This window comes from Lissotriton helveticus, chromosome 2_1 (genome assembly GCF_964261635.1).
Source record: "Lissotriton helveticus chromosome 2_1, aLisHel1.1, whole genome shotgun sequence".
NCBI lineage: Eukaryota > Metazoa > Chordata > Amphibia > Caudata > Salamandridae > Lissotriton > Lissotriton helveticus.
Window position 1 is genome coordinate 565059689 of NC_136059.1, and position 23903 is coordinate 565083591.

General features: G+C 49.7%; 1 protein-coding gene across 1 annotated transcript in view; it reads right to left on the reverse strand.

Moving 5' to 3' along the window:
* ANKDD1B (ankyrin repeat and death domain containing 1B) overlaps positions 1-23903 on the reverse strand; it is a 479621-nt gene that overhangs the window by 177112 nt on the left and 278606 nt on the right. The window contains exon 12 of the mRNA XM_078675234.1: positions 6412-6510. Within this exon, the coding sequence (XP_078531360.1) occupies positions 6412-6510 (99 nt within the window). The remainder of the gene's footprint in view (positions 1-6411; positions 6511-23903) is intronic.

The following is a 23903-nucleotide window of genomic DNA, read 5'->3' on the forward strand; positions in this document are numbered from 1 at the left end:
GTAGTGAGTAGTGAGTGCAGAGTGCAGAGTAGTGAGTGCAGAGTGCAGAGTAGTGAGTGCAGAGTGCAGAGTAGTGAGTGCAGAGTGCAGAGTAGTGAGTGCAGAGTGCAGAGTAGTGAGTGCAGAGTAGTGAGTAGTGAGTGCAGAGTAGTGAGTAGTGAGTGCAGAGTAGTGAGTGCAGAATAGTGAGTGCAGAGTAGTGAGTGCAGAGTGCAGAGTAGTGAGTAGTGAGTGCAGAGTAGTGAGTGCAGGGTGCAGAGTAGTGAGTGCAGAGTAGTGAGTAGTGAATGCAGAGTGCAGAGTAGTGAGTAGTGAGTGCAGAGTAGTGAGTGCAGAGTAGTGAGTAGTGAGTAGTGAGTGCAGAGTAGTGAGTAGTGAGTAGTGAGTGCAGAGTAGTGAGTGCAGAGTAGTGAGTAGTGAGTGCAGAGTAGTGAGTAGTGAGTGCAGAGTAGTGAGTGCAGAGTGCAGAGTAGTGAGTAGTGAGTAGTGAGTGCAGAGTAGTGAGTGCAGAGTAGTGAGTAGTGAGTGCAGAGTAGTGAGTAGTGAGTGCAGAGTAGTGAGTGCAGAGTAGTGAGTAGTGAGTGCAGAGTAGTGAGTGCAGAGTAGTGAGTAGTGAGTAGTGAGTGCAGAGTCGTGAGTAGTGAGTGCAGAGTAGTGAGTAGTGAGTGCAGAGTAGTGAGTGCAGAGTAGCGAGTAGTGAGTGCAGAGTAGTGAGTAGTGAGTGCAGAGTAGTGAGTAGTGAGTGCAGAGTAGTGAGTGCAGAATAGTGAGTAGTGAGTGCAGAGTAGTGAGTAGTGAGTGGTGAGTAGTGAGTGCAGAGTAGTGAGTGCAGAGTTGTGAGTAGTAAGTAGTGAGTAGTGAGTGCAGAGTAGTGAGTGCAGAGTAGTGAGTGCAGAGTAGTGAGTGCAGAGTAGTGAGTAGTGAGTAGTGAGTGCAGAGTAGTGAGTGCAGAGTAGTGAGTGCAGAGTAGTGAGTGCAGAGTAGTGAGTAGTGAGTGCAGAGTAGTGAGTAGTGAGTGCAGAGTAGTGAGTAGTGAGTGCAGAGTAGTGAGTGCAGAGTGCAGAGTGCAGAGTGCAGAGTAGTGAGTAGTGAGTGCAGAGTAGTGAGTGCAGAGTAGTGAGTGCAGAGTAGTGAGTAGTGAGTGCAGAGTAGTGAGTGCAGAGTAGTGAGTAGTGAGTGCAGAGTAGTGAGTAGTGAGTGCAGAGTAGTGAGTAGTGAGTGCAGAGTAGTGAGTGCAGAGTAGTGAGTGCAGAGTAGTGAGTGCAGAGTAGTGAGTAGTGAGTGCAGAGTAGTGAGTAGTGAGTGTAGAGTAGTGAGTGCAGAGTAGTGAGTAGTGAGTGCAGAGTAGTGAGTGCAGAGTAGTGAGTAGTGAGTGCAGAGTAGCGAGTAGTGAGTAGTGAGTGCAGAGTGCAGAGTAGTGAGTGCAGAGTGCAGAGTAGTGAGTGCAGAGTAGTGAGTGCAGAGTAGTGAGTAGTGAGTGCAGAGTAGTGAGTGCAGAGTAGTGAGTAGTGAGTGCAGAGTAGTGAGTAGTGAGTGCAGAGTGCAGAGCAGTGAGTAGTGAGTGCAGAGTAGTGAGTGCAGAGTAGTGAGTAGTGAGTAGTGAGTGCAGAGTAGTGAGTAGTGAGTGCAGAGTAGTGAGTAGTGAGTGCAGAGTAGTGAGTAGTGAGTGCAGAGTGCAGAGTAGTGAGTAGTGAGTGCAGAGTAGTGAGTGCAGAGTAGTGAGTGCGGAGTAGTGAGTAGTGAGTGCAGAGTAGTGAGTAGTGAGTGCAGAGTGCAGAGTGCAGAGTAGTGAGTAGTGAGTAGTGAGTGCAGAGTAGTGAGTGCAGATTAGTGAGTAGTGAGTGCAGAGTAGTGAGTAGTGAGTGCAGAGTAGTGAGTGCAGAGTAGTGAGTAGTGAGTAGTGAGTGCAGAGTAGTGAGTGCAGAGTAGTGAGTGCTGAGTAGTGAGTGCTGAGTAGTGAGTGCAGAGTGCAGAGTAGTGAGTGCAGAGTAGTAAGTGCAGAGTAGTGAGTAGTGAGTGCAGAGTAGTGAGTAGTGAGTAGTGAGTGCAGAGTGCAGAGTAGTGAGTGCAGAGTGCCGAGTAGTGAGTGCAGAGTAGTGAGTGCAGAGTGCAGAGTAGTGAGTAGTGAGTAGTAAGTAGTGAGTAGTGAGTAGTGAGTGCAGAGTAGTGAGTAGTGAGTAGTGAGTGCAGAGTAGTGAGTGCAGAGTAGTGAGTAGTGAGTGCAGAGTGGTGAGTGCAGAGTGGTGAGTGCAGAGGGGTGAGTGCAGAGGGGTGAGTGCAGAGGGGTGAGTGCAGAGGGGTGAGTGCAGAGAGTGCAGAGGGGTGAGTGCAGAGGGGTGAGTGCAGAGGGGTGAGTGCAGAGGGGTGAGTGCAGAGGGGTGAGTGCAGAGGGGTGAGTGCAGAGGGGTGAGTGCAGAGGGGTGAGGGCAGAGGGGTGAGGGCAGAGGGGTGAGGGCAGAGGGGTGAGGGCAGAATGCAGAGTGAGCGTGCAGAGCAGTGAGTGCAGGTGCAGAGTGAGTGTGCAGAGCAGTGAGTGCAGGTGCAGAGTGAGTGTGCAGAGCAGTGAGTGCAGGTGCAGAGTGAGTGTGCAGAGCAGTGAGTGCAGGTGCAGAGCGGTGTGTGCTGTTGAGTGGTGTGTGCTGTTGAGTGGTGTGTGCTGTTGAGTGGTGTGTGCTGTGTATTGACATTGTAAATGACAATGCCATTTATTTATGATTTAAAGAAAAAAAAAGAAATGTCATGAGCAATGCCAATAGCTCTACCTTTGATGATGCCGAGACCATTGCATTGTAAATGCTTGTTTTATTTATGTGTTGGTTTTGGAAATAGCGAAATTAATAGCTTTGTCATTTACAATGCCAATACTTTTAACTTTTGCAAATGTGGCACCTAAAGCATTTGTAATGCAACATGTTTTGTATTTACGTGACTTAGATGTATTGATATTACAAATTACAATGGCTTTTAATTTTTTTAAATAATTAATACTTAAACAAAAGTTATTGTAATTTATAATGGCAATAGCTTAAACTTTTGTAAATAACTTTTGTGAAGATTATGTTCAGTGTATTTTATTGTGACGAAAATCCAAGAACAGAAGTGAAATATTAAAAAATTTTTGTAACATTTGTAATAAAGCTTGAAACATTGAGAGAACATATTTGCACACTGTAGTATAGAGTAGTTCTAGTCAGGAAGATAAGTCGTGTTTTTGTTGCTTGGCGTGAATACAAATCTCTTCACAGAACACTTCGTTTTCCGCAGCACGGGGGCATGTAATGGATTGAATTGCATATAAGACGTCTTTTGTTGTCAACGAGAAAGCCCCGCATGCACATGAGCTATATTTTGCCCAGCCTCCTTTTCAAAAGCAAGACTGGAAGCTACCTGATTGACGGATAACTTTTTTTATTCTCATCAGACAGATCTAATTAAAAAAGTACCGAGCACCGACAGCCCCCAGTAAAATCATAACAGCCATAGCTACTTGGAAAGCTGGCTTTTGTACTGCAGCACAGCTATTTTTAATGGATTCGGAAAAAATGTGATCTTATCGGAATCTTAATAGATGTGTGTTTTGGGGGGATAGATAGTAAGACAGCTGACATCGAACGCTCACCTTTATTTTGTTTTTCGCTAGCACATTTTTTGTTGCCAAAATAACACTGGGAATGCCTTACATGCTGTCCCACATAAATAATGAAACGCCGCAGCCCGGCTTCAACAGGAAGCCAGGCAACCTTTATTGGGACGGGGGCGGGGCCAGACAAATACAGGAAGCAGACGGGAGTCTACCCCGCGCTCCTGTGCCCGCCGGAAGATTTGCGTGACTGCGTCTCAGCGCGGCACCCGCCTGTTGCCCAGAATGACCGGATGGCTGCCGAGGGACACGAACGAAGAACATGGTGAGTGGGGCGGGTCTGGTGGGGCGGCGGGGGTCTTGGTGCGCTTGTGTGTGTGCTGTGTGTGTGTGCGCGCGCATGTGTGTGTATGCGACGGCGGGGGTGGGTTCTCTGTATGTATGTATGGGTGCATGCGTGCATGGGCGCTTGTGTGTGTGTCTCTGTGTATGCGGCTGTGTATGCAGTGTGTGTGTGTATGCGACGGCGGGGATAGATTCTCTGTATGTATGGGTGCGTGCATGGGCGCTTGTGTGTCTCTGTGTATCCGCATGCGTGTGTGGTGTTGGAGCTTCTGAGGCAGGAGATAGGCACGGCGCCGTGCGCGCCCACGAGGTGCAATCTGCGCTCGTGCATATTTCTTGTCCACATTCCCAAATACGGGTGACAATAGGTTTCGAGCCAGACACAAGCAAGCTTTGCTTGCTTGCATGTCTAGGCTCGACCTAAAAAGCTGATTTCTCTAAAAAGCAGTCACAGACATGTTGGTCTGCTGACCCCCAGCAGGCTACCAACCCTGTGACTGCCGGGCATTCCCAAATGGGTCGCAAATTGCGACCTGCCTCCTGAATATTAAGGAGGCAGGTCCCTTGTGACCCATTTTGGAACTGCAAACAGTGTCTCAGGCACTGTTGTACATCAGGTTTTGTGACCAGCAAACTGTGAGTCGCTAAAAATCGCAACCCTGATGGTCGTATATCTGGCCCATAGTTCCTTCCCGATCTGCTGCTGATACTCATAATAATGCATCTCACGCATTGAAAAAGAAGTACTCTTAAGGAGGTTGAATTATACCAGTAGAAGCTAATAACATAAACGTGAGAGAGCAATAATCATCTGGGCTATTCCAAGATATGACTGGCACGTTGTGAAAGCAATGGCAGAGGGCGGTGACCCAAATGCAGCTGTATTCCGCCTTCTCCCTCTGCAATGTGTCTCTTAGGGCTGTTGTTCCCTCCTGCCTATTACTGCGCTATTTGACTTGTCCGACTGTGATTTACAACAAAGGTGAGTAGCTAGCGTTGCAGTGATACCCTATCATGACCACTAGTCATGCTTATCCATGGCCACTACGACTGTAGTCCAAAGGCCTTTTTGGAGTCACATCAGAGCTCAATCACACCACCTTCCTGAGAAAATATTCAAATGTGAAGGGCCAGCAAAGGATGCCCTAAAGTTAACATCTTAAGTCATAAGGAGGAGGTGTGGCTCTACGGCCAGAGCATTCGACTTGGGGACTGGGGAACCAGGTGAGGTTCTATGACCGAACTGACAATTAGAGCAGGACAGGTTGGACAGGACAGTACATATGGAAAAGAGGCAGTAAACATGTGTGGGAGAAAGCCACAGGGATGAAGCACTGAAGGTAAACAGGATAGGACAATACAGTACCTTAAGTGGTGTGAGGCAATAAGGAGGGCCAGGCTCTAAACAAATGAGCGATCCCCGCCCATCTGAACCCTGAATTGCCATCGAGCAACCCAACCAGGAATGAGACACGATCGGTCCGGTCTCCTATGAAGAGGCTTTCTTGCCCTGGCTTGGAAAATAATCAAGCAATATGCTCGGATAATTGAGTACTCCTCTCTACGTCCCTTGATACTGGGCACCGCCCCCTGGAATTATACAATGTCTGGACCCAAATCTGACCATAAATTGCCAAAAGATTTTCAAGACAAGCATACTAATTCTCTGTCCTGAAGATGATGCCAATTATTTTAGAATAGGCATCGAAACGTCGACATATTAGCGTCATATGTATAATGAAAAGTATAAATTGTATACAATGATGCTTTCAAATGTATTTTCGTCTGTCCACTGAACTACTAGTATACAGACCGCCTTGTTCGCTTTAACCCTACCCCCTTGTTTTGTCTTGTCCCCTGTGGGTTACTGGCTGTACCCACTGTGTAAAAAATCCTCTTTATCCTTGTAAATCACTTTAATTAAAAATCCTGTCCGGCTGGACAAAGGTCATACCTACCATTGAGCGTATGTCTATCATTTTTTGCTAAGATCCCTGAACTACTAGGGACCCCTGTTTTTTGAAATACTAAACAAATGAGGGGCGGTAGAACACTTGAGGAGAAAGTAAAGAAAGTAGTGATGGACACCTAGGCATTAAGAGTAGGAAGCTGTGGCTCAGAAAAGGGTGGTTCCAAAAGGTTATGTTCTGCCATCTTTCCTCGGTTTGGACACGTGCAGCAAAAACTGTTCATCTAACCCACGCCGAAAAGACTGCACCAAATGACAATGGTAGGGAACAATACTAGTGAAGTTACATCTTACTACTTGGACATACCAGGAAGTCCAAAGCCTTAGTAGAAACATACATTGTGAGGAGGGCAACATAGGTTTACTTCTCCTTGCAGATGTCACTGAGGTATCATTGAGCATTTTACATTTACAGTTGTTGATCAGTTTGCATAAATTATTGGAATTTATGGGACTGGCATATTACCATCTATAACTACATTAAAAACATGACATAATATTTAGCATTGTCCTATACCTTATCCACAGCATCCAGGTCACAGCCTGCCTTTAGCAGCATTTCCACCATTTCAATATTCCTAAGGTCAGCTGCAAGGTGCAGAGGAGTTTGTTGTCTCTACATCCAAAAATAGAAGATCATGTATAGCTTAAAGGCTTGAAGCAGCTCTCGTATATAACAAACAGATAATAACATACAAGTTGGAAAGAAATTACAAATTGTGACTAGAAAGATGGGGTAAACAGAATGACAAGCCTAAATACAACATTTGCACAGATTTCTTTTCTCAGTTTACCACATTACATTTCCTGATACAGCTATACAGCTACACAATCTTCTAGGAATAATTGGGAGGACTATACACTATTTAGTATGAACAGCACTTAAAGGTGTAATCCTTTTTATAGCTCCTCTCACCTTCTGTATCCTTTTTTCCGTGTGGTTTGATGGTCACAGAGCAGGACGTAGGTTGTTGTCACATATTCGGTAGTGTCGTAAGTGCCTGAGATGGGATGTGAATAATAATGTGTTGCCCTATGTGTGGTGCCCCTTCATAACATACTAAACAGCCTGCCTCCACTGAATCATTCAGCAGTCCAGAAAATGCACCAGAATACCTACATCCTACTCCCCAAATGAGTACATACACCACGTATATGCGTTCCCCACTCTTTTATTGGGGTGTTACATAATGGTTGCCGATTGCTCTCCCAAGTGCACGATATAAAGGGTATTGCTTTTAGGGAGATAATATCCACCAAGACATTACAGAACCCGTCTATGTTAATACAGTATATAAGCACCAAAGTTGTTCTCATACACAAGCGTACATGCATACGGGTACACACATACCAGACTGCCTTCTTCACTTACAGAATGAAGAACAGTGGGAACAGGATGGCACTTGACTTCTATTTGTTGTCACACACATCAACTCAGCGAACAAACTTGTGTCCTGGTCACTGAGGCTTCACCAGGTTTGAGCACCTACCTTACGTAATAAAAATAATGAACAACTTACTTACCTTCAGTAACGCATTATCTGGTAGACTCTATCTAGCTGCAGATTCCTTAACTTTGAATTTCCCTGGCGTCAACTTGGACCTGGAAACGCTTGCTGAGCCATACCCCTTGCGCATGCCGTCAGGTGGCTCCATTCGGCCCCACGTGACGTCGTCAGCAGCATCGTTTATGACGTTGCAGTACCTATATAGGCACCACCCAGGCACACAGATGTCAGTACTTTTCATTTTTTCCTCGCAAGAAGTGCAGAGCCACGAAGTAACTGACGTAGCTGTATGCAAAACAAGGGCCCTGAAAAGGGGAGTAACCCTAGCCCTACAACATTAGTCAGCACAGCGGGGAGGCATGGGTGGGGTTGCAAGGCATCTGCAACTAGATAGACTCTCTACCAGATAATGCATTATCAAAGGTAAGTAACTTGTTCATCTGATAGAGACTTCTACCTGCAGAATTAGCTACCCAAGCCATACCATCCCGGCGGTGGGTTGCGGACCAATACCTTATACTAGGAAGTCCTGCAGGACCGAACTGGCAAAATGCCCGTACCTACAGACCTGACTGCCCAGGCAGTAGTGCTTGGAAAACGTGTGCAAGGATGCCCACATTGCCGCCTGGCATATGTCAGGGACTGGGACATCCCGACCTAAGGCCTTAGTAGGAGCCTTACCCAGGTGGAACGGGCCTTAATCCCTCAGGGGGCTGCTTCTTAGCCAGGGCATTGCAGATCTCCGAGCACCAGGACACCGCCGGAGCCCCGAGGAGAGGGATCTCCCGTACAGCGCCCCTGAGCAGCCGGTGAGTTCGGGTGGGCCTTGGTGGTTCTCCTGGGCGGCCCCCATTGATTAAGAGCCCCGAGCGGCTCCAGGCATTCTGGGGGTGTCAGAGCGGCCCCGAAAGGCAGCGGACCGCTCCAACGGGCACAGTTAATTTCGAGTCCACGAGGTACTCCAACGAGAGGGGCATTCTTTTATTTAGAGTCCGAAAGGCTCTTGGGGCATTGGTATTTGTATTCTTGAGCCTGCGAGGCTCGAGGCGCCGTCCTGTGTTCGAGCCCACAAGGCTCCAACAACGCCCGCATTTTGTTCTTTGAGCCCCGAGTGGCTCTAGGCGCCCCCTTTGTTTGTTTGCGAGTCCTAAGAGGCTCGGGGGCGCCATATTTGCTTGCGAGTCCTGAGAGGCTCTTGGGGGGACACAGGCAGTTGGTGAGAGCCCCGTGGCTCCCACGCTGTGTTGCCCCCACCATTGTCCTTGAGCCCACGAGGCTCCAACGTTGGAAATTTTTCCGTATAAGGATTCCAGTCCCTCTAGAACCGGACGAGAAGTCCGCATGGGCGACGAATTTGTATCCCCACCTGTCCATCGCTCTAGAGGCCGTGCCCACTAAATGGGTCTCCTGCAGCATAACTATCGCCGGTTTACAGCGTTTCAAATATTGTAACACTAGGCCTCGCTTCACCTTATCACCCAATCCCCGAACATTCCATGTAAGTGCCGTCAGTGTCATAGAGCGGGAGGGGCCTGTCATGTGGAACTCAGGTGTAGCCTGTGAGTGTGTCGCCATCTGTCAGGGTGAGGTATGAGCCCAAGAGGAAGGAACGTAGTGGAGCAACGTCACCTATGACCAGGTCACCCTCATTCAGTGCAGTGAAGCTTGTGCTGTGCCAAACATAACAACAAATAAACAAAAAACCTAGAGCCAAAACAACCATCCAATCCCCCCCACCCCCCTCCCTGCCTCCCTGCTGTACGGGTCTGAAACCGCCCGCCTCCCCCAACTTAGCAGAGCGCTTAGTCCCATCCCAACCCAGAGTACTTGCTTGTCGGGGGTGTGTAGCTCTGCAACCCGACGGCAGCTCCAAACGACCTCAGTCGCCCGGCCCTGTGCAGGGCCCAAGTGTCCACGGGCAATGCTTGATACACGAACGCCGGCCCTCACTCTTCGGAATACTCTCTCTCCTCCAGTCCCGGTTCAGCAAATAGGTCTTGGCTGTGGCCCTGGGATGGCTCCTGGTCCGGTTGTTGCTGCGAGCCTCTGGTGTCTCCACACGTCTCCATCCGTCCAGCCACTCCCTCGCCGCCTCAGGTGTGTCGAAGAACCATGCCCTGTGATTGTCTACGACCCTCAATCGTGCCGGAAATAACATAGAGTACGGTATGTCCTTGTCCCGCAGGCTCTTTTTGACATCGAGAAATGTCTTACGTCTTCGGGCCACCTCAGCTGTGTAATCAGGGAAGAACGCTATAGTGGAGTTCAGCACCTTGATTGGGGCGGAATTTCTGGCCGACTGGAGTATGGCATCCCTGTCCCTATAGTTAAAGAGTCTAGCCAGCACTGGCCGAGGCGCCGCCCCAGGTTTCGGCGTCCCCCCGGGACTCTATGCGCCCTTTCGACAGAGAAGAATCGGGAGAGGCCCTTCGGCTGCAGTTTCGTCGTGATGAGCTCCTCCACATATAGATCCATTGAGCGCTTGCCTTCAGATTCCGGAATGCCCAAGATACGGACGTTGTTCCGTCGTGACCGCCCTTCTTGATCATCCAGGCGGTCCTGTAGCTTCTTGGCAATCGTTTCCAATCGTTCAGTGGCCAGCTGCAGTTCAGAGGTGTCCTCTACCAGCGCTTTAGTGACTACTTCCACCTGGGCCACCCGTTCCGTCATTTTGTGGAAATCCGCCCTCAGCAGCCCAACGTCAGTAGAGATCGCCCCCACAGTCGCCTGCACACTCGTGAGCATCTTCATCAGGTCCTCCAACGTCACTTTCTTGGTGCCCTCACCCACCGGACTCTTGCCCCCTGAGGGACGACCCTCCGAGAGATTTGCGGCACTTTTTTCGAAGGCGTATTTTTCCAGCTTCGCCTGTGCAGCCGCGCTTCTGTTACCTCTGTTTGCCATAACTGCAGGTCTTCAGCCCGCGGGGGGGCCGCTCCAGAGGACCCTCGAGTCAGAAAATGGCGCCGAACTGAAAGCTCCCTCACTCCTCTGGGTAGACTACACAAGAACGCCGTCGGGTAGGGGGCAGCGGTCAGAGCGGCCTCCTCCGGCGTGCGAGGGCCCCAAGAGGACCTCAAAACTCAGGCTCCTGTGTCGCTCTAGGTGGCAAACGGCGGCGCGGCCTTCTCCCCCACACGGCCAGAGTTACAGGTGCTGGAGCCTCGGGGACGCACCAAGTCCTGCGGCGCGGGTCAGAGGGTGCTGCTCTCGTGGCCAAAAGTTCGGGACTCCGGCTCAGCGCCAGGGACGGTCTTCACACACAGTCCTGGGGGTCAGGGGCCCCCCACGCACCTCTGTACTGCCAGGCAATTGCACCCTCCGTTGTAAGCAGTTTATGATGTGGGTACGGCAGTGCGCCCAGCGCCCACCGAGCACTCAGCCCCACCGCTCCTACAGTTAATGGCGCACTCCGCCCACGCTCTCCCTGTCCCGGCCTCGTACCTTCCGCCGGGATGGTCACAGCGCGCACACGGAGCCTCCATGCCCCCAGGCAGTTTGGACGTTCAGGAGGGACACTCCGTCGCGAAACCCCCGCCCGTCACGGCTCTGCACCTTCAGGGACCATCAGACACTTCAGGGGAGGATCGCAGTCAACAGCGCCCACATCCGGCACAGCCGTCCGCTTCGCGGTCACTTCCGGGCGGGGAGCAGCAATACGTCAGGCCGGTGCTTTTTCACCCGCAGGGCCGCCACCGGACCGCACTCGTCGCGCCAGGTATCCGGGTCCAATTCCGACCGGGGAAGCGCCAGCCGGCGTCGCTGAAGAGTCACAAGTCGAATCCGTCGCCGGTGATACACTTAGCTCGGATTCTGTGGCGGATTATTGCGAAGGAGCTGCCTCGGTGTCAGAGCACTCTCACTACGCGGCCATCACGGTCGGCTCGTAGCCACGCCCCCCGTGAATGTATTTTTGATGCCTCATGTGCAATGTGTTTAATGCTTCGGTACCTTTGCTAAATGTGACTTGCTTAGGTGCTTGCTTTTCTTCCCCTTTGCTAAAAGTGACCTGCTTAGAGGGTTGTTTTAGGTTTCCTTCCCTTTGCTAAATGTGACATGCTTAGGTGATGGTGTTTTCCTCCCATAGGTCCTGATAATAAGGTCCTAGTTCCCTGCGTGATTTTCCTACAGTGTTCAGGGTTGCGTAGGAGGTATTTACCCTTTACCCGTGATTACTGGTTGTGTGCTACATATATTATTTGTGTGTTACAGTCATTATATGTCTATGTGCTAAGTGTTATACCTACAAGTATTATTTCTAAAAAGTGCATACCCCTGACAGTGGTCCAGGTGGCCCTGTCCTGTACATAATCCCTTGTAAATTCTGCCCGTGCCTGTTGGCACATTGTAAAGTGTGTGTCTTATCTAATGTGTTTTTATTATAATACAAAGGCTATTTTTATATAACCTTGTGTGGAGTTTTCTTTGTGGTGGGCGTTGGGAGTTGTTGCTGGGGTGCGCGCGCAAACGCTTTACACATCGCCTCCGAGATTAGCTTTGCTGCTCGCGTCACGTTACCTAGAGGGTGAGCAGGGGTTATCTTGGTGTGTAACTCCCTTGCCCTGACTTTGAAATGGTGATCCCTGACTGACTCTGGCGTGAGCATTGGCCGGCCGGGGGTCCCGTTTCTAACAGTAACCAACATCATGCTGTGGCAGGCACCACATGGCTTGAACCCTGTCTTCCTTGAAGACATCCTCACACACAAAGATAGAAACAATTACAAATTCGACAAAAAGTTGAGAAAAGGCCTGTCAAAAGGCAACAGAGGGGTAGCTCTTCTCGGATCGGCGCTTAACTGGCGCGGAAAGAAATGAACTGATGTCTGTGCACCTGGGTGGCGCCTATATAGATACCGCGACATCATAGCCGACGCTATTGACGCCAACAGTGTCACGAGTAGCCGGGTGGAGCCACAGACGGCACGCGCAAGGGGTATTGCTAAGCAAAAGTTTCCGGATCCAGCCTGATGCCTGGGAAATTCAAAGGTAAGGAATCTGCAGCTAAAAGTCTCTATCAGATCAACAGTGTCAATGGTAAGTAATGCTTGATCTGGTCATCTATTGAGAGGGAGTAATTATCACATTCCCTTCCTCCAACTAAAAAAGCATTGCCAATACTACCGAAGATTCTTGTCCTGGCCTAACAGATGGCTTGGCATCAAGACTATGGCCCACCAGCCACCCAAGAAATAAGTAGTATCAGCCAAACATCACAGGATTGTATTGGTTTAGTAACAAAACAGGCTTACTGTGCATCTCCCCAGTACTAGACAGCATCATCAGTGGGTCTGAGTCACTCTGCCCTTTAAAACCGTTAGTAGAGCGATTGTTGACAGCCAAGATCCCATGAGGAATCACCCCCAGCGGCTGAGTTAAGGGCTAATGCCTGCTTGTCCTACCTTTGGGCTAACCCTGTATCTTGTCCCCAGCCTGGGGAGACCCTTCCCAGTCAGGGCCCTGCCAGTGAGCATGGCCCATTGTTTGAAAGCCGCAGCCTCCGCAGAGTTTCCTTCTGCTGGCTCTCTTGTGTGTCTGTGCAGCACCAGGCGGCGGCAGCTACTATGCTGTATGTGCTACAGGGGTTTTCCAAAGGAATATTTTGATGCCTTTGGTTCTGCCACCAGAGTATAGTCCCAGCGTTGCAAAGGGGAATAACACAGTATGGCAAATGTTGTTAGGCCATAACTCATGTTAATAAATCATAGCCACTTGCACCACAAACAGGAGTGAAGCAGTTGTGGAAATGGCTGATGTCAACCAGTGCTACTTATCTTAAAATTGCTTTTGAGTATATTTAAATTCATGGGCATGCACTTCAAAAAGCTACCCATATCCACTTGCAATGTTTCTGAAATGCGGGTCCACTCACCAACACTGAATGGCAATTGAGAAACAGGACAAGCGCATATTGACAACTTTTCTCCGCCCATGTGCGGGGCTGGTTCAAATCACAACAGCGCTTTTAAGAGTATGAGTACAAGACCTACCTATGTCCCATACTCAAATGTGTTTGCCTGTCTTGCTGCAAAAAATTAATCATGAAAATTGCGCTGCAGCATTAACTTCATGCTGAACTATGCTTCATCTCAGTCGCCCATCAGTCAGGAGATACACCATTTCAAACCATCCAGTGCTGCTAGAATTCAGGATCTATTCAATAAGAGCCAAGACACATACAGAGAGTTATCAATTGTGTACTTATTCCTATTTAAGACCTATGTGGCCCTTTGGCAAGTTTTTTCATCAAGAAGTTAGACAACATACGTGAGAAAATCTCCAAGGTGGCTGAGCCAAATGTTGTAGAGATCTATAGCTTCCATAACTGTTTGGTATTATCCAGGAAGATACTGAACAAATAAAAGTCATTAGTCTCTGGTTCTCAAATAGATATTATGTCTGTAAACCCTGCCAATTTACATACTTGCAAGAGTACCCCGCTGACTCCTTTAAGGTTAGATCTAGGTTTGGTCCCGCTACATGAGATTATCTCAAATTGTCCACTGTTGTACTGGAGGCGCCTTTGGGCCACCCCGAGCTCTCGAGCTAAAGGGAGGACCTTAGGGACCTTCTGTCCAGAGGAGGCTTGGGAAAAATCCCCTGGCTTAGGTACATTAAACAGTTGTGCTACACACTTGGCAGGGGAGACATCTGGCTTCCCCTGAGGAGACCTGTGTCTTTTTCACCAAGAGGTCGTTGAGCTCTGCACTTAAGTAATATCGAACGGAACTCACACTAAAGAATTCCTCTTTGGGTAGGTTGACCAATACCTTCCTGGATATCAAGGTTGCTCCTCACTTTGAGAAATTTCTGAATGATATTCAGCCCTCACTGGCCAAGAAACTATATGTCCAGGTTAGACATGGAACATTGGCTTTGAGGGCAGTGACAAATAAGTGGTCTAATGCTCCCCAGATACCAGCTTCTTGTCCTGGGTGTGAAGGTTGTGAGGAGACAGATCTGCACGTTCTGCTCTTCTGCTCTTCCTACTCTAGGGCAAGGGATATATGGATCATCCAACTTTGTAAATCCAGGGGACTTAGGGATTTCAGGGAGGTTTTTAGACTATTAAAATATGATACCACCCCTGTGATTGTGTTTGCGAGATATTTGATGTCAATGTGGTGTATAAGAAGAGCAAGAATCAATCTGATTAACTGTCAATCAGTTGCTCCTGTGCTGGCATAATTATTGTAACCCAGCAGGTTGCTCACATTCTAAATCACCCTGGGTCTACTCATTGATTCCCCTACTCTTAAATTAAATCGCACTGGTCTACTCATTGATTGCCCTACTTTTTAATCTGAATGGATTTTTATTATGTCTGTACCTTCACAGTTATTTCTTATTCATTTTATGAATTCAGGTCTTTATGAATGTTGTACAATATTTTAAATGTTTCTTACTTGTATTTTGTATATTGTGCTTTTATGGTTTTTAACCGATAATAAAGCTTTTGACTGACTGACTGACATACTTGCATTTATGGCAAAAATGATGGAAGTTAAATTCTCTGATTTACAACCCTGGTTTAAACAAGGCAGAGTTAAGAAGAAAACGGTGATGGACATGTATGAGAAGCTGAGGCCAGAGGAGACCTGCGGCTTAGATCCTATTAGATATGACAGCAGCCCTTAATACTGCAGATCTGACCAATGACCTCCATTGCATGGGTTGGGTAAAGAGAATTTCTGGAACTGCCTCATTCCTTTCTCAGACAGGTATAAAAAAGTTGATCACAACAACTGTTTTCACTTTCCTTTTTTTGTGAGGTTGCTCGAGGGTCAGGCATGTCTTTCCTAAACGTCTGCTTCCATTTCTCTAGGTTACTGTGGGTTTTGCCCTAAAGGGTATGCAACGACATGCATGTTCTCCTTTTCTGCACATTGGACCTGCGATGGAGGGCAGAGAAGGGGTGATACAGAAAAATCCGCTCAGCATGAAGGGCCGTAAATCACAAGTTCTGATCCTAGGTTGTGCTAGTCCCTCCAGTCTTCCTCTGCTCAGGCCAGATAATTTAGGTTTTTCCTTTGTCCCCGTGGAGCTAGGAAGCAGTAAAGTTGGATGGCCAGCTGTCTAATGAACCTCGGATCCATGCAATAAAAAAATGGTTAATTTTCATCTTTGCCCACTCAAAAAAAAAACTCTTTGTGTACAAGGCTGAAGTTATGTCCACCCTGACTGCAATGCTGCATGGGAGCACTTTTTAATATCCCCAGAAAGTTGCTTTCCAGCTAGAGGCACATCAGAACAAAGGTAAATAGTTCTTTTTTTAGGTTTACAAAAATATTCCGCCTTGAACATGAGTATTTTTTTTCACAACTATGATCAATCCGCCATGAATATAGGTGGTTGAAGACTCTGAACACATTAGGGTGAGGTCCCTTGATGTGATAAATGGTCAAGGGACCAAATCTGTTCAGTTTATCCAAGCTGAATGATTTTCAGCCTTCACTAAGGCTCTCCATTCATAGTGTTTATCCCAGGCTGAGAATGGCCAACTATTATTGAGAAACATGCGGAGGTAGATCTCTGAAAGTAGAAGGTGCTCAAGTTCGGGACCTACTCTTAAAGTCCTAGACAAATGTTCCAGAACTTCACACCTTCAGAAGGAGATTGAGAAAAGGGGCAATGATGTGGATTTACGGCTTGTCCGCTGTCTCTCAACTGCCTCATAAGCAATGGAGGATTCCATATGCCTGTTTCAGTATGTCCCAATCAACTTAAGGCAACCTGCATCTCTGCTGCAGTCAGGTTGTTCAGAAAATATATATCTCATCACCTACTAAGCATGTAAGACCAGTGACAGAACTGCAGCTATTTTAGGTGGTTCTAGTGTAGGACCTTCAGGTAGCTACCAGAACCTCCTGGTTCTCTAAGAATTGGCCAATGTGTTGAATATTCAGTTCCATAAAAAAAATCATGTTCATACTGAGCAATAGTTGGGAGCCTTGGAGCACTTTTTCTCCCTCTATGGGCATGGTCTCTCCCATGGGGCAGGAGGAGGCCCTCTGTATCTTGTATCAGATTTTTCCTTCCTCTCGGTCGTCATGGCCTTTGGCTGAAAGATTTTCAAAATACAATACTAACAGTGCTGAGAAAAGATCTACTCAATCGAAATGACATTGTTAAATAGGCCAGACAGAAGTGAAACCCTAAAGTGCAGAAGTTTGATCGAGCAGTGCAGTCGGCAGGCCATTAGGGCCTGGTACATGAGAAGTTCTTGAATTTTTAATCAAAGTAGAGACTTCATCATAAGTGACTCTGAAACCGCTGCTAACGTATTGGCCTGGTGTAAAAGAAACATATATTGCTGACAAATAGTTCTTTGATGTGTGCTGCCCAGGAGCTGTATGAGATGAAATTAATTGCTCGAGGTTCTATAAGACTTCATGTTGGAGGCAATCAGAGACCAGACAGTTTTGATGCTCTTACACTTTATTGAGTTTTAGCCATACCGCTCTTCTTTAGTGTATTTAATCCCTTTTATGGCAGCGTGCATTACATACTGTGCGCATTCAGTGTAACCTTCGGGAAATGTTGCCATTACAGTGTCCAATCCTTGGCATTTTGTCGACATTCTTGGCATCATTTGGAATATCCTTGGCACAACAGTATCTAATCCTTGACATAATTTGGACATTCTTGGGGGCATAGCTGGCATACTAGTAACCCCTCCTTAACATATTGTGGGCATTGTTGACAACAATCTAGCTAAACAATGGCACAACAGTGGCCAATCCTTGACTTTTAATGTCCATTTGTTACAACATTCCGACTATCCTTGGCATAATGGCGCTCATCCTTGACATATGAAAAGGGGGGGCTCTTGGCCCCCCCACCCGCATGGCGGCGCGGCGACCGCCTCCCCCTCCAGGCCTCTCGGTGGTGGGGCGTGCCCCTCTGGGCGCGCCTCACCGCCGATTGGGTGGCGCCCTCCCTGACCCGGATGTCATTATAGGACTTCCGGGTCAGGGGGGCGGGCCGCAGGAGGGGCCGGATGGGGGGTGTAGCCACCCCCCCCTCGGACCCCTTAGGAATAAAGAGGCAGGGAGCGCCCGGGAGACCCTCTTGTTCCCTGGACGCTCCCCCACAGCCTGTCGTGCCCCGCGCTCGGGGGCCTCTTGTTTTAATTCTTTTTCGATTTTCTATTGCAGGTTCGTTCGCGTGCGGCCCGAGCCCGGTGGACTTCTCTGGTGGTTGTCCAGGGATCGTCTGGAATTTTGGGAGCATCTGAGCCACGTGGAGCGCCGCGTAATTCAACTTGCCGGCTGGGGAGGCGCAGAACGAGGTATTTCTCGGCGAGCGCTGGTGCGGGGTGGAGGGACACGCGCAGCCGAAGTGTTTGCTGCATTTTGTGCCCGTGAACTCCGCTTTAAGTGCTACGGAGAGATTCATGTGAAAAAGACCCGGCTCGCTGAACCCCCCGCCTTCTCCGCTCCTCCGCAGGCGGTTTAACCGATTGTTCCCTTTTTTCCCCGCCTTTTGCAGCTACTGAATTATCCGGGTGTTCGAGTAAGCTCAAGTAGGTTGCGAAGCAGGGTCGACCAGGGCAGGACCTGGATGGGAGACCAGAGGGAAAGGGGGCATGTAAATGCTGAATTAAGCAATTGAATTGTTCATAAATTTTGGGGGCTGATTCATGTGGATGCTTATTGGTTTTGATTAACAATTTTGGGTGTTGTTTTTTAAATTAGGAGCCTGTTGAAATAGAAAGCAGGGGGGCTTTCAATTGTTTGGGCATACAGGCAGAGACAGTCTTGAGGGTGGAAAAAACAAAAAAGGGTAGTCGAGCTTGCAGGTATTACAACCCTCCTTTTCAGAGAAGTGTTTTAACAACTGCTCCCGCCGCATACTCCCAGGTATTAATACATTTTCTATTACAGGCATTTAAAGAGAACTTTACTGCATTTCGACTGGTCAGCACGAAGGCGTGGACGTAGGGCGCGGTTGCAGACACGATATCGGCGGAGAGTACGCAGGATTGGTCGGTAAGAGGGGAACGGGGGGCTAGCATTTCATCGCTCCCGGTGGCCGCCGGGTGGGTCTACACTAGGTTTACTCACCCCTGACATAGCCGGATAAGCCGGTGGTGTTGCGGTTGCCGTTGCATGGTGCTGACAGCCCCCTGGACACCCTCCATCTAGTGAAGGTACAAGGCGTACGTACGCTCAAGTGTGACATTACGAGTGTAGGCAGTGGTTTGTGGCTTAGAACATGCCAGGGCCAAGGGGTGGTAAAGGAGGGTCCAAGATGGAGGTTATGATGCGGGCCATGATGCGGGAAATGGGCAACATGAACAAGCGATTGGGTAAAATTGATGAATTTGAAGCCCGCATCAACGAGAAGTTTGATGATGCTCCTGGCCCATCGGGTAGGCCTGTTCGCCAGAGGGCGGCCCCCTTGCCAAGGGGGGATTTTGCTACCCCGCCTAGGAGGTCTAAGGCTAAGAAGCCCAGGTACACTGCCCCCGCTCCTGAGCCGGTAGTCCCGGTACCTATTACACCAGTACCTGCGGTCCCGGCCCCTCTTACATCCCTGCCCGTGGTCCCAGCTCCTGCGGCACCGGCTCCAGCCATCCCGCCGGCGCTCCCACCTGTGGGGCCTGCCCCTTCATCCGTGGTACCGATCCCAGTCACGGGCCTGCCGCCACCGGCCGCACCCTTGCCCATTGCTCCTGTGCCGCCGGCCATGCCCCCAGTGGTGCCTGCAGGCCCAGCAGGTAACCCAGACTCAGTTCCTTCAGAATTGGTATCTCGGATAGCGGACTTGCTGCCGTGGTTGCGAAAGGGGGGGTGTGCTTTGACTCATCTGATCATGTGGCAGAAGCGGAAAAGTTGGTAGAGAAGATTAAGGCTGCAACGGCGGCAGGCAGTAGTGCGGGTCCATTATCTTCTTCCCTTACAGGTTCCAATCCCGCCCAGGCGAATGGTGATAGTGTTGTACCGGCCCAAGTGCCCGTGAATGGTAAGGAAGTGTCCCTGCCTCTCTTGGGGGACGGCCTAGTGCCAACGAGAAGTGAGAACTTGGGGCAACATGTGTCCAAGGAAGTGAAGGAGATGATTTGGGCGGGAAAATATGTATACATTTTCTCTTTGTTGCTAGACAATAGGGAAATGGAACAGGCCAAGGTATTGAAGGAGTGGATGCATCCAAGTGAATGGAGGGCACAATGCTCCAGGTTTAGAGTAGAGGAGACTTTGAAGAATTGGATCAGGGCCTTTGCTGTCCTTTCGGCTATCACGGCAGAACGCCCCCCAAATGTGCAGGCGGCAATGGCTTGCTACCTGAGCAGGATTGTGGGGTGGAGCGATCAATACACTGGGGATGCATGGAAGGAGTATGATGTTAATTTCAGGAAGGCCAAGCAATTTGACGCATCACTGGCGTGGGACAAGGTGGACTCTATGTCTTGGCATAAACAGTTCTCAGGTGACACAGCCCCATCTCAGGCCATCAGTGCAGTCAGGGTGTTCTCCGCCAGGCCTCAACAGCCCTTTCGGTCAACTCAGGGGAATGAGGTCCCGGGGAAGAATAGGGGGGGGGGTCAGAAAGGAGAGGGGTATGCTGGGATTTTAATAAGCGCACATGCACAAGACCCCAGGGCACCTGTAGATTTAGGCATGCGTGTGCAGTCTGTGGACACCCGTCACACCCCGAGACAACCTGCAGGTCCAAGCAAGGCAACCATGGTCATAGGGGAAGGGGGAAGCCAGAGTAACTTAGACGAGCCGGGCCCCCCCCACACCAATAGATGTGTTAGCATTGATCCCATGGTTAAATAGATACCCTGTCCACGCAGCGGCCACCCTACTTCAGGAGGGGTTTTCACAAGGTTTTAGGATCCCGGCAGTGGGTTACACAGGTAGCGGTAATTGCAGGAACCAATTGTCAGTGAAACGAAATCCAACGGTAGTGTCCGCTAAGATTACCAAGGAACTGTCCTTAGGCAGGATAGCTGGCCCCTTCCAGGAGGTACCTGTCCCCAATTTTGTGTGTTCACCGCTTGGAGTAGTACCCAAAAAAGAGAAAGGTGAATTTAGACTGATCCACAACCTATCTGCGCCGAGAGGGGCATCCTTGAACGATGCGATTGACAAAGGGATTTGTAGTGTAAAATATGCCTCTTTTGATCAGGCGGTTGCCCTATTGCGTGCCCTGGGACCAGGGGCATTGATGGCTAAATCTGACATAGAATCCGCTTTCCGTCTCCTCCCGGTGCACCCGAGGGACCACCACCTTTTAGGTTTCACTTTCGAGGGCACGTTTTACATGGACAAATGTATGCCCATGGGCTATTCCATATCATGTGCCTATTTTGAGACATTTAGCTCATTTCTAGAATGGGTCATGAGACAGGCGACGGGCCACCAACAGGTTATGCATTACTTGGATGATTTCCTGTTCCTAGGCGCGGCAGACTCTCAGGAGTGTGCTTGGGCACTGCAGGAATTTTGCGTGCTCATGCGGGCTTTTGGGGTTCCGCTGGCGCCCGGGAAGACGGTTGGCCCGGCTACTTGCTTGGAATTCCTGGGCATCGAAACTGACTCAGTACAGGGATGCTTCAGGTTGCCCAAGGACAAAGTGTCTAGGTTCAGGGCAGCTCTGCGTCAATGCCTATGTAAAAGCAAGGTTTCCTTGCAGCAGCTGCAGGAAGTGGTGGGGCAACTGAATTTTGCACTGCGGGTCATCCCAATGGCGCGCCCATTCTCGCGCTCTATTGCCCAGGCTATGAAAGGACTACGGGAGAAGCACCACCGCACTAGGCTGTCAGCTGAGGTTCGCCAGGATATGCATATATGGATGGCATTTCTGGAGGACTTTAATGGCAGGGTAGTGTGGTCAGGTCCTCCCGCTACATCAGCAGAATTGGGTTTATGGACAGACGCTGCTGGTAGTGTGGGCTTTGGCGCCATTCTAGGGACCAAGTGGGTCGCCCAACGGTGGCCGGAGGAATGGAAAAGATGGGGCTTGACCGCCAACATTGGCTTCCTGGAACTTTTTCCAGTGTGGGTGGCATTGAAGGTCTGGCCAGAACATCTATGTAACCAATCAGTGGTGTTCTGGTCGGATAACATGACAGTGGCCGAATGCGTAAACCAACAGGGGGCACGCTGTCCGTTCATCTTGCGCCTGATTAAAGAGATTGTGCTTCAGTGCTTAAAATGGAATGTACTCTTCAGGGCCAAACATGTCCCAGGCGTCCTCAACAATGCAGCTGACTCCCTTTCTCGCTTTAAAATGCAGGTTTTCAGGGAACATCTTCCTGCAGCAGATCCCATGCCAGCACAATTCCCGGCAGTACTCTGGCAGATTGGTGCCCCAGATTACAGGACCTCGTGGTTGCTAGCCTAGCCCCCAGGACCAAGACAGCTTACGAAGGGGCGTTTTTGTCTTACCGCACTTTCTTAGGGCAGGATTGGGACGTTAGGTGGGCACAGGAGGACAGCTTTGCGGACTATTTGGAATGGATGCACAGGGAAGGGAGATCAGTGGCAGCCACAAGCAGACATAGGGCGGCGGTCTCCTTCTTTGCGCAGGCTAAGGGCATGCGAGACCCCACCAATAATTTTATGGTGCGCAAGGCCATGAGGGGATGGCGCCGGTTACAGGGCCACTCTGCGGATACGAGAAAGCCCATAGGATTGGCGCGGCTGGCAGCTTTATTACTGGCATTGCACGAGGTTTGTAGCTCAGAATGGGAGATACACCTGTTCAAAGCCGCTTTTTCCCTTGCTTTTTATGGGGCTCTAAGAATTGGCGAACTGGTGGCAGGGTCAAAAGGGGATAAGTTGGGCGGCCTACAACTAACTAGTGTTAGGATCAGAGAAGATACCATGTGGGTGACAATTCAGAGGTCAAAAACTGATCAGGAATCTCGGGGTCACACCATAGTGCTCCACCGGGCCGTGAACAACCCCTGTTGCCCGGTTTCTCATGTGGAGGTTTTCCACAGGCAACGGGAGGGCACGGCGGGGGGTGCACTGTTGTGTCATGCCGATGGGACACCATTGACTAGATACCAGTTTAGGCGGGTCCTGGAACTGACGGTTAGACAGGCAGGATTGGATCCCAAGGAATTTGGCACGCACTCCTTTAGGATAGGGGCGGCAACTGAAGCAGCGCTAGCGGGTCTCTCGGCTGAGAGTGTGAAGAAAATTGGGAGATGGTCATCTGATTGTTATAAACGATATGTACGGATTGACATGTTATGACAGGATGATTCTCACGCTTGGTATGTTTTCTGGTTCTTGCAGTTTCTCAAACCTGTGACGCAGGGGAGGAACTCACCGCCAGGAGTGAAGGAGCTACACCGTCACAGCACAAGCAGCATGCTGGACGCGGGAAAATGAAGATTTGGATTGTGGGCCACTCTTATGTAAGGCGGGTGCAACATGTTTTTCTTTCAGGAGACCGTAAGAGAAGGGCGGCACTGAAGGGGTTAGACATCTCATTCTTCGGGAGAGGGGGTCTGTGCCTTTGTCAGTTTAGGAACTTCTTTCAGGGACTCCTAGCTCAGCAGCCCGACTTCCCGTCAGTGGTGATACTTCACCTAGGGGAGAATGACCTGGCCAAACTGGGGAGGCGCATCCTCATTGAGGAGATCATCTCCACTGCGGGGTGGGTGTCCAGGACTTGCCCGGGTTGCACAGTAGTATGGTCTCAACTTATCCCTCGGTGGCAGTGGCGAGGGGGGGACTCGGTCAGGGCGTTGAATCACTCGGTAAAGAGGATCAACACACAGTTGGACAAACTATTCCGAGCCCCCCGGTTGCAGACGATTCCACATGGGTGTATCTGGGGCACACAATTCTACCTGGGGGATGGGGTACACTTGACTGAAGCAGGGAACATCCTGTGGTCTAATAATGTCTGGGCCTGGTTGGAGGGTTTTGCTAGGTGAGCACTTTCTAGGGTGGGTCAAGACAGGGGGAGGCCAGATCGTCGGTTAACAATGCTGGCCTGTGGCGGTAAGGTCATGACCGGTGAGCAGCTAATTTTAAGGTCTGAGGGGGCGGGCATCTTCCCATGGAGGTTCCCGCCCAGGGGGAGGGGCCATTGACCCCTCCTAGAACTTCAGGGGCAAGGTAACTGGTGCTTCAAAGGGCCGCGGGTTGGAGTAGTCACGCTTTCCTTAGGCTGGTAGCCACCCCGCGTGCGCATACTTATGACGTCACCGGATGGCGCAGAGTAAGGGCCCTCCTTTAGTGGGTAAATGGAGTTCACGGCGTGGACCGGGTAATTACCGGGCCCGGCTGCGCATGCGCACATCTCTAGGTAAGGCGCAGCTCGTAGGACCTGACACCGGTTAGCGACCTTGCCATATGGCCAGAAATGTAATATACAAAAATCTAGATGAGGATGTTCGATTCGGTTAGGAAACAAGCTGTATTAGAGTCTCTGTTAAGGTTAGGCTCTCACATTTGTTGACAACATTGTATCTAATGTCTTGATGATTTTTGTATAAAACGTTTATCATGCAATTAAAATTTTATGATCTT